Source organism: Sitophilus oryzae, unplaced genomic scaffold (assembly GCF_002938485.1).
Source record: "Sitophilus oryzae breed Bouriz unplaced genomic scaffold, Soryzae_2.0 scaffold_808_pilon_pilon, whole genome shotgun sequence".
NCBI lineage: Eukaryota > Metazoa > Arthropoda > Insecta > Coleoptera > Curculionidae > Sitophilus > Sitophilus oryzae.
In genome coordinates, this window is record NW_022147426.1 from 294,290 (window position 1) to 307,885 (window position 13,596).

General features: G+C 33.0%; 1 protein-coding gene across 1 annotated transcript in view; it reads right to left on the reverse strand.

Annotated features, from left to right (window-relative positions):
- LOC115888746 (DNA topoisomerase 3-alpha) overlaps window positions 1-13,596 on the reverse strand; it is a 29,859-nt gene that overhangs the window by 11,822 nt on the left and 4,441 nt on the right. The window contains exons 6-9 of the mRNA XM_030908581.1: window positions 13,102-13,347; window positions 10,834-10,981; window positions 10,629-10,765; window positions 1,535-1,722 (exon numbers count right to left, since the gene is read on the reverse strand). Of these exons, the coding sequence (XP_030764441.1) occupies window positions 1,535-1,722; window positions 10,629-10,765; window positions 10,834-10,981; window positions 13,102-13,347 (719 nt within the window). The remainder of the gene's footprint in view (window positions 1-1,534; window positions 1,723-10,628; window positions 10,766-10,833; window positions 10,982-13,101; window positions 13,348-13,596) is intronic.

Consider the following 13,596-nt stretch of genomic DNA (forward strand, 5'->3'; position numbering starts at 1 on the left):
ACGCGTAAATACTGGATGACGCTATTCGGTTTTCCGATATCTCTCTAATAACTGTGCCGGTCAGGCGCTGTGCACAATTTTAGAGGCCATAAGTGGGCGTGCTATGTGCGCAAACTAGTCGCCTAACTAGTGCCCGATTCCGAAAATTGGAACCACGAAAAACAATAAAGAAAAAACAAAGATTATAATCTGTATAATCTGTGGTATAATCTATAAAATGAATAACTTTGAATTTTGACCGTTATTTTTTACCAACATGGGAAATATAAAATCCTTCTGTCCAAAAAGTTACTGATATTCTTTAAAATGAGTGCCGGAACGAATCAGATAGGTAACTCTTTTTACTTTCGTGAAATAGAAAAGGAAAATAATAAAACAAGTGACAGTTCTTCCTCTTCTTGCAAAAATCAACGCGAAATGTCATAATTTACATAAGTAAAATGTCATCAGCCTTTGACATTTCTAAATATCAGACCAATGCCGTCTCTAATAAAACAGCCTCGGAGCGAGATTTATGACGTCACGCTAGTTAGATACTACGGATTAATAAATATGTTGTAGAATACATTGAAAACATAATTATTCCTCGTATTTTTGATTTGTATTTTAAAAATTGATATAGTTTACATGAAATATAAATAATATACAGTTAATAAATAGAATATATAAACGTATTTATAGTAATAAATACTATGGCAAATAAACTATAAACCATAAAAATGCAGCAAATGTTTTACAATATAAAAATAGTGAATAGGTATATGGGCATAATGGGTAAAATAGAGAAGATAATGGGCATAACGGGTAAAATATAAAATATATTTTAAATTTTAGGGTTTGAAAATCGATCTAATTTAACAAAAAACATTCAATATCTACTAATAGTGATGTATTATTATTTGCATTCACAAAATTTATATGTATAATTTGTAATAATCAATGTTCGAAAAATTATATTTGCAAATAATACAATATCATTGAAAAAAAGGGGTCAGCGATGGCTATGAAATAAAGATCGCTCTCATTTTATATGTAAAATTATTCTAAAATTTTTGATTTTTTTGGGATTTAGGTTCGGGAAAAACGCTGATTAAGTTTTCATTTGGGGTTTCATTATTTCTTTTGGTTTAAAAAAAAACGTTATAGCTAACGTTTATAGCCTTCATCAGTGTTGTGTCATATGAAAAAAATAGTGTCGAATATAATCCAAAAAATTACATATACGAGGAATAATTATGCGTTTCCGTCATAAATCTCGCTCCGAGGCTGTTCTATTAGAGACATTGCATCAGCATGGCCGCAAGTTGCTAACCTAATAAAATTTACACTAGAAAACCCCGCGGGAACTGTCAAATTCAAAGTTATTCGTTTCACAGACTATAATAGGGTTCCCGTTTTTACCCTTTGAGTACGGAACCCTAAAAAGTACCACATGATCCAGACTTCATCTGTTACACTGTATAAATTTTATATAGCGGTATCCACAAAGTATATATGATCAAACCCCAAAAAAATGAGTAGTATAAACGCTCACCCTTCAACAAGTCCCATTCCTAAAGTACCAGGAACAAAGTAAATATCTTGCAAGCCGACATATTCTCTCGATTTGATCGTGTCAATGTGTTCAGCGTGCGTGGCATCAGTGCCTATACCGTGCTTTTCCATCAACGCTATCAAGTCGGCCTCTGTGAGCAGTTTTGGAGGTGAAGTAGAACCCTCTGACTGAGATACACAAAAAAAAAGAATTATAGAACTCTATACTACACTCAGAGACAAAAAAAACGCAATAGGAATGTTTTTCTTCAAATTTTAAGTGTTATTTTTAGTCCTATTTTCATGATTTTTTTTAGCAAACTGTATACAGGGTGTTTCAAAAAACATGTGCCATCCCTCGTGGGGAGATTCTTCACGTAAAAATAAGATTTATTTTTCCTATTAACATAGGTCCGTTTCTGCTTTGTTTCGTAGCTACAGGGTGTTAAAATCTTGATATTTTTTCGATTTATTATAAGTTTCTTCGAGTTTAAAAGTTACCAAAAGTGCTACATATATATATATATATATATATATATATATATATATATATATATATATATATATATATATATATATATATATATATATATATATATGTAGTATATATATAGAAAAACAAATAAAAAGAGACTGACAAATATCATGGTAAAGAGTGGGACCGCGTTCCCGTAGCGCAACTCAGAATAACAATTTTGAAACCAATTAGCAGGACCACGGCAGGACATACGTTTTTAATGCTATCTTTCTTTATTATGTGTGCTTTATATGAAAAAGAAAGAGATAGGTATAAAACATATCGTAAGACATTATCGCACATTCTGGCTGGGGGGAACTTTAAATTAGGCATTATTAGTAGTATTCTTTCATTCTGAAACTGAAAATTTTCATTTAAACTGATTTATTCCCTATACCACGTAAAGGGAACGTGGTGTAGGGAATAAATCAGTTTAAGTGAAAAATTGCAGTTTCTTTCAGAGGCTAAAAAGAATACTACTATTATAAAGGAAATTATAAAAAAAGCAAAAATTGTACTGTTTATAAACATATTTATTTATACATAAAAATAAATAAACTTTTTATAATATAATAACAAAAATAACAGTGTTTATTCCACCCACCTACCAATTTTAAATGCAGAAGAACTGACTGTTGCAGGGAAACGATCGGCCAATTTTTTTAAATGGCATTAAAAATCTCATTTTCGAAAAAACTGCCTAATTGCAATAACAAAGTGAATATCCAAGCAAAGAAGACTTTACGAGAATCATGATCCTGAACCATTTTCAAGTCCAGTTTTAATCCTAAAACAAAAGTAAAATAGGTCTATTAATAAAGTTTCTGGTTACTATAAACCAGCTATAATAATAATAATATAATATTTATTTATTTCCAAATTATGTTACAAAAAAAAACATAAAGAGAAATATCGTCAAACATCAAAATAAATATTCCAAAGCATATTACACATATTTTACAAAAATTAGATAAGTCTACTTACATAAACGGGAAAATATATAGAAAAAAAAATAAACCTAAAATTTTACAATATTGGATATAATTCAACAATATTTCCTTAATCCCTAATTAACCATTGAAATTAAAAAATTCTGGCAAGCTATAAGGCTCTATATTTAATAAATAATTTTTTTAACTTAAATTTAAATTCGCTTAACTTTCCACAGAGTCTAAGTGTTAAGGGCAGTTCATTATAAAACTTTAAACACATATACAAAGGGCTTTTTTCCGTAATCGCAAGTTTATGAGCAGGATAGTTTAATAAATTCTTTCTAGTATTGTACTGATGTATTATGTTACTCTCAAACATTCTCTATTCATGTATAAAAATATACTAAACATTCATAAATATATAATGCATATACTGTCATAATTTTTTCACTCTTAAAGATCCCTCTACACGATTCGTTGAAATTCATTTTTCTTACAGTGCGTATTACCCTTTTTTGTGTTACAAACAGTCGTTGTATTTTGCTGTTGCTGCCCCAAAATATTATCCCATAGCTCATGACGGACTGAAAATTGGAATAATACAGTGTTTTTAGTGTTCTCTCATCCATATATTTGCTTATTACCCTAATTGCATAGCACACTGAACCCAGCTTTTTCAAAAGATATTCTATATGATTACTCCAATCTAAATGCTCATCAATTATTATTCCTAAAAATTTCGTGTGGTCAGATATTAATATATTTTTAGTCGAATCATATATAAGTGGTCTATTTGTTCGTGACAATTTTGTTCGAAAAATGATGACATTTGTTTTATCGGAATTCAGAATTAAATTATTTTCATTGAACCATCTAGATACATTATCTAATAAAATTTTGCTCTCGTCAATTAATTCGGGTAGGTGTTTTTTTCCAATTAACAGATTGGTATCATCAGCATAATTAATTATGTTTTGGTTTTGTCCATTTACTGCCAGATTTAAGTCATTTAGGAATAATAAAAACAAAACTGGACCCAATATACTACCCTGAGCTATACCGATGTTATTTGTGCGTATCTGGGATTTATATATTTTACCTTCATTGGTAATAGAAACTTGTTGTTTTCTGTTATTAAGATATGACTGTAGCCACTCGAGAGACTTCCCTCTAAATCCGTATCGTTCCAATTTTCTTAAGAGCAATTCTCGGTCAAGACAGTCGTAGGCTTTAGAGAGATCCAAAAACATCCCTAGTGCCAATTCCCCCACCTCCATGTGTTCCAAAACTCTCCGAACAAATTCAAAAATTGCTGTTTGAGTAGATTTCCCTTTTAAATACCCGTGTTGGTTTTGGCGTATCAAGTTACATTCTTTAATAAAAAACATCATTCTACTTAACATTGCTAACTCAAAGAGCTTTGAAAAACCCGGAAGAAGACTAATTGGCCTGTAATTATCTATTAACTTGGGATCGCCTTTTTTATGTATAGGTTTTATTAGTGCGGTTTTTAGCTCTTGTGGAAATATGCCTGACTTAAAGGAGCTGTTTATTAAATAACACAATACATCTTGACAAGCACCAGTTGACAATTTGATCAAGCTTGTAGGAATTTCATCATTACCACTACTATGTTTATTTTTTATTTTTGCATTTATATCAATTAATTCTTGAGGCGTTATTGGTCTTAAAAACATTGATTTATTATTAATTTCAGTGTTAATGCTATAGCCGCTTGGTAAATTTTGTAGTAGATTGGGAACAATTGATAATAAATGCTCATTAAATGTTTCAACCATTTGTTGTCCATTTTGATTAAGATTATTTGGAGATGCATCTTTATTATTACCAATTATTTCCTTACATATGCTCCACATACACTTCACTTTATTATCTGATTTTTCAACTCTGCCCTGATATGACATAGCTCTACATTGCTTTAATAATATGTCATATTGTTTTTTATATTTTTTATATAGTTCTTTGTAATAATGGTAATGTTTCGAGAGTGGTAGTAAAATATCCATTTTTTTCTTATGTTCTAGAATTAGTGGATTATCATATAAATGTTTCTTTTTGTTCTTTATTGATACTAGCTTTAAAGGAAAATGTTGGTTAAAAATTTCAGAATATATTTTATGAAAAGTACACCACTGTTTATCAGTATCATTATCTTGAACTTCATATACACTGGCCCAGTTTTGTTCGCTCAAAGATTCCAAAAACAATTTTTTATTAGTTTCCGTAAAAGATCGTTTATATACTTTACTATTTTTAATTATTGATATTATTTTAAACACCCTACCCAAAAAATGTTATAAACTCCCTACCCAAAAAATGAAAAAAATTAATTGTATTAATTTGTTATAAATAAATAAATAAATAATAGTTTATTGTCTAACAGGAAATCCCAAATTAAAGACAATTGTGTACACTAAAAATTCAGAACATTCATAATAAATGAAGCTAACATAAGCACAAATCAACCATAAAAGTACAATGCAAAATATAACAAATCTATATGTAATCTTAAAAAAAAAATAACACCTAATATAAATATAAAGTGAAAGCAAAACTCTAAATCTAACGAACTACAATAAAAAAATAAAATATCACAAAATGTTAGGATTCTTCATTTGCCCGACCAAAACATTCCTGAATTGACGCAGTGAGTCGCCAAATATATCAACAGATGCCAGTCTCTCAACATCATTGAAATCAGTACAGGCCCGGTAGAGAGGGTGCCTTACCGGCTAAACAAGTCCTGACGTTTGACAGGTAGAACGTGTTTTGATTTCTAGTACGGACGAGCGGAGCTGAAAAGTTCAGCCGAGCTAATAGCGAAAGCGCAGTCCGCATGACCGTTACAAAGTTTATAAAGGAAAGATAAAGAGTGAAGTCTATGAGTTTGCTCAATAGATAAAAGATCAAACCTTGCAACAGCCGTAAGTGGTTATAACCACGCTCTGGGAAAACACCATCCAGTTTGAACGAGAGATATTTTAGGAATTTACGCTGAACATTTTCTAACCTCCGGATATGGACCTGGTGAATTGGTGACCAAATTTGAGAGGCATAATTGATTTTTGATTTCACAAGGCTCATGTATAATGCCGTTAGACATAATGGACTATTGAAAACCTTCTGTGGATCTTAGGAGAAATCCTAAAGATTTAAGAGCGCCACAGGATACTTCATCAATATGTATGTTAAAAGTCAGTTTCTTATCCAGGTAAACACCCAAGTCCTTAACATGCTCACAATTTTCCAGGATTGCGCTGTTTATGGTATAGGGGTGGTCAAGTTCAATACGTTTCAGAGAATAGGACATTTTTTACATTTAGAGGTGTTTAGAGCAAGCCGATTTTCCACGCACCAATTAGAGATAACATCAAGATCGGCCTGCAGACGGATGCAGTCATCCTTACACCGGACGACACTAAAATCTTAAGATCATCTGCAAATAAAGCGAACAGCTCTTTAATTGGGTCACTATATCATTTATGTATATTGAAAATATCAGTGGTGCCAAACAGCTGCCCTGCGGTGCACCACTGAAGTGGCTATAAAAGGACACGATCTGTGACCATTATATTCAACATATTGCTTGCGTTGATGCACATATGAGGAAAAGAACTTTATTAATTTATTATCAAATCCCATTTGTGACATTTTCTCTGCCATAATCCCATGGTCCATCTTATCAAAGGCCTTCGAAGTCTGTGTAGAAACAGCATCAACCTGATAACCTTCATCGATAGAGTTATATGTATATTCAAGAAAGCATGTTAAAATTGGTGACAGTTGATCGCCCTGGAAAAAAACCATGTTGAGATGGTGTTATCAAATTTTTAATTTTGAAAAATAGTTTATTATGTATGCACCTCTCGAAGGCCTTTTGCAATGTTGGATAGAATTGAGACCGGACGATAATTCTCAATGATATCTCTGTTGCCCGTTTTAAAAATTGGACAAATCTTGGCTTGCTTCCAAACACCAGGAAATGTTTGTGTTGAGATAGAAAGGTTAAAAAGTCTAGTTAATGGTTCAGCCAGAACAAAAGCGCAATCCCTTATAAGAAAGGAAGGAATCTTATCTGGGCCAGCCGTTTTTCTATTTTTAGTGAACTTTAAGGCCTTCAACACATCTTCGGTGTCAAATGTCTCCAAAGAAATACTATTACCACATTCATACGAGACATTGCCAGGGCTTGACACAATATAAACACCTTGGAAAAAATTGGCAAAAAGAATTTACAATGTCAGTGGGATTGTCAAGAGGAGTATTATCACTGTTTCTAAGAGTGCCAGGAATACGAGATCTATTCTGTTTCTGCTGAATATATTTCCAGAATTCTCTGGGTTCAGCTCGTAGTGAGTCCTGAGCAGCGATTATATACGTTTATAAGCACTATCAAGTTGTTGCTTAATCACTGCTCTAAGAGTTTTAAAAGCCCCATAGGATTCCGGAGATCGATTGATTTTCCATCTCTTAAAGTTTCTAGATTTCTCCTTAATGTTACTGATGATTTCGGATGTGTATACCATGATGGGTAGGAACACTTTTTGTCATTTTTATACTGTTTGTAGAGTGGGATGGATTGGTCAAGAGTTCATACAGTTTATTATAGAAAGCCTCGACTGCTGCGTTAACGTCTTTCATGCCTTCTAAAAAGTCCCAGTTAGTGGTAAGGATAAGATTATAAAGATGCGGGTAGTTGGCTTTACTGAAGTTATAGTTTTTGCCTGAACAGTAGAGGAAAGTTTGAATGGGGTTTCATCGGCAAATCAGGAATTATTAGTAGTGTTGGATGATAACCGTCTTCCTTGACAAATGGAAAAGTTGTAAAGACTTCTGAAGGCAAGTTAGTAATAACTAGGTCAAGAATAGTATTGTTTTGATTTTGAATTCTATTACATTGCTTAAAATCAAAAAAAAGCGAGAAAATCGTTTAAAAGCTGAAGTTTTGGACAAGTCTCAGCAGGTGAATCTGAAAAATGAATATTGAAATCGCCTAATAAGATTATGTCGCGTCCATAAAGAAATGTTAAGGACTCAAAAACGTCAAAAATACACGAAAATGCTCAACTGAAGTGTTAGGCTGAAAGTAAACTGCAAACACATACAGAACACCCCCATCACCCGCAACACTCACCCCAACAATGTCGAGAGCCGGCAGCGCATCTTCAAAAATGGACAGGTCCAATACGGTCAGAGTGAGATAACTTCGGACTGCCAGCAAAACTCCACCGCCTCATTCAAGACTTCCAGATTGCGATCCTTACGATACAAATTGTAGTTGGTGTCAATAAGCTCAGCATCATTCAGACCAGACTGCAACCAGGTTTCAGAAATTGCTATAATGTGGTGTTCACACACAGATATAGACTTGTAGAATTCATGAGTCTTAGTGTTCAACCCACGAACATTTTGGTAGGCGATGTTTAAGCCGGACTGATTATTTGCGTTCCCTGGAAGTTTAAATGATTCACGTCCACACTAACGATCCTTGGACTGCCATTAACATATTTAATTTTTTAGATTGGATTCTCCGGCTGCTAGTCTATCAATGAGGCGTTGTTTAGTTTCTCTGTATTCTTAAGAGTTGCTTGGGTGTCTTGTCGGAGCTGATTGATAGACTGGATAAGTTTGGTGTGTTCCTCAGAATCTTAGAATTTGAGAGTCTTTCTGAGAAATTTGAGAACCACAAATCACCTTTATAGAGGGCGTGATTTATTCTGGGCAAATTTTCCAAGACGAAAGGTCCTGATGCTGACTGGATCCAACGCTGTTATTTGGTAGTGTAGAATTCAATACATTCAGTGCAGTAACTTTGTCTTGATCGCTTATGGATTCAGAGTTAGAATCTGGTTGTCCAAATATGATAAAGTTCCCTCTTCTTTTTTCCCGGTCGTGAAGTTCTCTCAACAAATCATCTGTTGCCATCGAAGCCGAGGACGTGGCAGCAGGACCGTTACAAGCGGAAAGTTGACATTTGATTTCTGCGATTTCTGTATTGGAGTTCAGCGTTTATTTTAATTTGTTCGTTATATTTGGAAAGGAGATCCGAATATTGAGATTCAATCTGTAATAATTTGTTCATAATATCCGAAGTGAAATTTGGTCGTTCTCAGGAACATCCTCGGGAAGAGCAGCCCCAGGGCCGATGGAACGACGAGATTTTGTTTTCGTGTTTGTTCTTCTACCAGATTGTAGAAGTGTTTCGTCCATGCAGGGTTGGCATGTCCAAGTGGTCGCCTTTGATTTATTCCACAATGATGCTTGTTTGTTGAATTCGGGATTGGTGAGACCCGAACAACCCTTATGAAACCATGTATAGACATGAAGAGCATGAAATTGAAGGTGAATTCACTCTGACAGTCTTTTCACAGTGTGAACATCTCATTTGATCGTTCCTTGAAGACGCCATCCGTGTTATGGGTCCCTCCCAGTAAATTAAATGTAAGGGAACATTAAATTTTGAACCGACCCCGTATTCGAAACACACTATGTTATGTTAAGAGAGGTTCGAAATGTTTTTGATACTACTACTTCTACTTTTTTCTTAATAAGATGATAAATATAACTACTTACTTTTATTTTGCCGGGTGTCTTTAACATATCTATCAGAGAAAGGGGGCACCAATACATATAAAAAATAGATGATACTGGCTCCTGCAGCAAATAAAATAACAAATAGTATAACCTAAAATTATAAGTAAGAAAATATAAATACCTATATGGAACAAAGGAATTTGTTCCCTATCCATATTCATAAGTCAATAAAATGGAGAATTTAGAAAAAAAGGTAAATCGCGAAAGAAAAATTAACAAACATGACGAATTGTCATGACGTTGTCATCTTGGTTGTCATGATGACGAAAACGAAAGGCGATTGTTCTAATTTCTATTTAGAAATTACGTTTCATATGGCAACTTCTTTCTCTCTTGTTATATTAGAATGAGATAGTGGGCCCAATAGACGCAATGCGCAGATCAACATAAATAGAACGAAATTTTGCGTTCTGAGTTGCGCTACGGGAACGTTGTCCCTCTCTTTGCCATTTAATTTGCCAGTCTCTTTTTATTTGTTTGTCGATGTTTTGACATCAAAATTGGGTAGGCCGTTTAATGTCAATTAAAAGTTATCTCTTGATATTTTGTTGAATTCGGTCTCATTGATGAGATAAACGAAATTTTATTAATCACAATTATTAATAAAATTAAAATTAATAAATTATATATTAATTTTACCTAATGTATTATTAAATTAGGTAAAATATTACTAATAGTTATTATTACTATTAGTCTGACCTACAGAGCAATTTCAAATAAAAAAATAATGGTATTTAAAATAATTACAAAAAACCTAATTTTAAAATTTTTTTAACATCTTGCAGCTCTAAAACTATGCATTTCCATACCCATGTTACACACCCTGTATAAATATATCAGCATTAATTCGTAAACAAAGTTTTTTATAAACTTTAGTATTTGGCTTATTATACAGGGTTAAGCAAAGGGTTGTTTTTTACCATATCTTTAAGTCAGAACCATGTCTTCTGAGAACCTTAAATATTTTTCTACGAACTATTACACTTTTACAAAAAAAAAATAACACACCCTGTACATTGTTTAATACTTACCAACTCTAAAACAGTAGGGTTAAAGGTATCTCCTTCTTCATAATTATTAATTTCCTTTCCAGACCATTTTTCATAAATATATACATCTAAATAATTTTTCTCTAATATAATCAGTCCTTTGGCATAGAATTGTTCACCTAAAAATTACACACAGGGTGTTCTAATAGTGCCGTATAAAAATCAGGCTCTTAGTGATTTGTTTTACCAGCTATATCGACGTTTACAGTGGTCTCAAATCCCTGAGCATCTTTATGTACGCAGGCCAAAAAATGTCTCACTATATATTCATAAACCCTCTTCTCATTGCCTGCTAGATTGTTTGCGTATTTTGTTGGATGTATAGGAGGATGAGCCTATCCGGTTTTTATAAAAATTAAATTAAATTAAAAAAAAAATGAAAAAGATGAAAATAGAATAAAGGAACATCAATAATAATTGGACGAATTATTAATAAAAAAATGCAAAATAAATTACTTTTACACTGGACGCGCGTTTCGCTAACCATGTTAGCATCATCAGCAGATGATTATAAACTAAAGTACAATCTACAAGTTGAGCGTTTATATACTCGCTCAGTGGGCACCGAGTGGGCGTGGCAAGATCTAGCCAAACGAGTCAGAGCCCACCGAGCGTAACAGTTAAATTTATTTTATAATTTGGCAAAATGGTGATCAAGGGAGTTCGAAAGTTTAGCTGTTCATGAACCCTCTTTCTCAGTTAAAAATAATATTGAATTCATTAACAAAATTAAAGGTGAAATTTTGGTCTCTTTTGATGTATCTTCGTTGTTCCCAAGTATTCCAATTCCACATACTTTAGGCTACTTGAAGGAATTACTGAACGCAAATGGTCTCGACAACAAAACTGTGATTGAATATATTGAGCTTACATCGTTATGTATGAAACAAAATTGTTTTCAATTTAATAACAACTTTTTTGAACAGCGGGAAGGTACAGCAATGGGTAATACATTGTCTCCATTTTTGGCTAATTTATTCATGAGCAGATTTGAAGTGGAGGCTAAGAATCAGTTTGAGTATTTTCCAAGAGTATGGTTTAGGTATGTGGATGATATTTTTGCTGTTTTTGACACACATTCAGACACCATAGATAATTTTATTTCTAAGTTAAATAATCGATTTCCTTCCATTAAATTTACGCATGAAATTGAGAACAACGACAGATTACCATTTCTAGATGTATTAGTTATTAGAAATAATAATAATTGCCTGGAATTTGATATCTATAGGAAAAATACCACTACACGCAGATATATTCCTAATGAATCATATCATAGTGTTGAACATAAAATGGCTAGTTTAAATTTCTTAGTTCATAGATTACTTAGTTTTCCACTTTCCAGCGAAAGATATGAAATAGAAAGAGATTATATTAGGGGTGTAGCTGAGTGTAATGGATATTCTCCTTCACTAGTTGATAAAATAATTAGAAAACGTAGGTATAGGTTAATGATTTCTGAAAATTCGACTTTTCAAGTGGAGAAAGATACGTCAAAATATTTTTCTATACCGTTTGATAGAGAGTTATCCCGTGGTCTAAAAGGAATGTTTAAGAATGTCAATTATAAACTTGTGTATAGTGCTAACAAAAAATTACAACAATTATTAGGTAATCCAAAGGATAAAACGCCTCCATTGGAAAGGTCGGGTATTTATGAAATTTCTTGTAAAGATTGTAATCAGAAATATGTTGGGCAAACTAGAAGATCAATATTAACTAGATTTAAAGAACATTTAGCTCAGATAAGATATGGTACCGGATAAATCTTGCGTTGCCGAACATATTGTTGATAAAGAACATTGTATAGATCTTAATAATTTAAAATTAATTAAACAAGTCTCAAATTACAGGCAATTAGATGCATATGAAAGCATCAGAATTAGTAAATGTAAAGATAGTATGAACAGAGACAACGGTCCAATTCCTTCAAGTTCTTTGTTCCTACTACTCTAGCGGCGGAAATTTAACTGTTACGCACGGTGGGCTCTGACTCGGTTGGCTAGATCTTGCCACGCCCACTCGGTGCCCACTGAGCGAGTATATAAACGCTCAACTTGTAGATTGTATTTTAGTTTATAATCATCTGCTGATGATGCTAACATGGTTAGCAAAACGCGCGTCCAGTGTAAAAGTAAAAGTGTTTTGGTGTGTTGTGGTGATTTAGTGTTTTATTTTGCTGAGTTATAACATTCAAAAGAAAACTGCCTTAAAATAATCAAACTTCAACCTTCAATATGCAAAACGAGATATTTTTTCCAAATAGTAAATACCGAGATATGAATTTTTCTTTCTAATAATAAGAATAATAAAAGGCGGAGGACCTTCCTGTTAAAATTGAGAGCTCATACTTGAAGAGCATTTTTTTTGAGAGGTCTACCAACCTTTTTTCACAGTACAAACCAAAGAAAATCTTTGATGACGTGAACACCAACTTTTATCAATTTCTTTGTACCTGATCTGATTTTTTTCCTTGTCTGGGAGTGGGCCCCCCATCTGTCATTACTCTTCGAGCAAAGGGGCCCCATGCCGGATCGTTTTGCTGCTGTTCCACCAAATTTGCCAAGTTCAATTCTTTAGGAAATATATTGGTTTCTGTACGAGGATAACTTATAAAACCCTGCGTATACAGTCTTTCAGCGATTTTCATTGTGTCTTTTGCATTGATTTTCAGTTTTTTCGATATAGTTTTTTCCATTTCCTAAATTTTATTATAGAGTTAGCCAGTGGATTCTACGTGAAAAACTATACAGGACACAGTTTTCACATTTTCGATAAGTTATATGATAACAAAAATACAAAGGAGGACAAAAATTGCAACATTTTAAAATTCGCCCTGTATATCAAGAACCAAGGGGGCTAGGACAAATCTATGTGTAGCGTCTTTAGTTTCATAAAAAAGTAGCATAGTAATATGAAAGCGCATCTTTGTATCTGAACTCAAACAAGA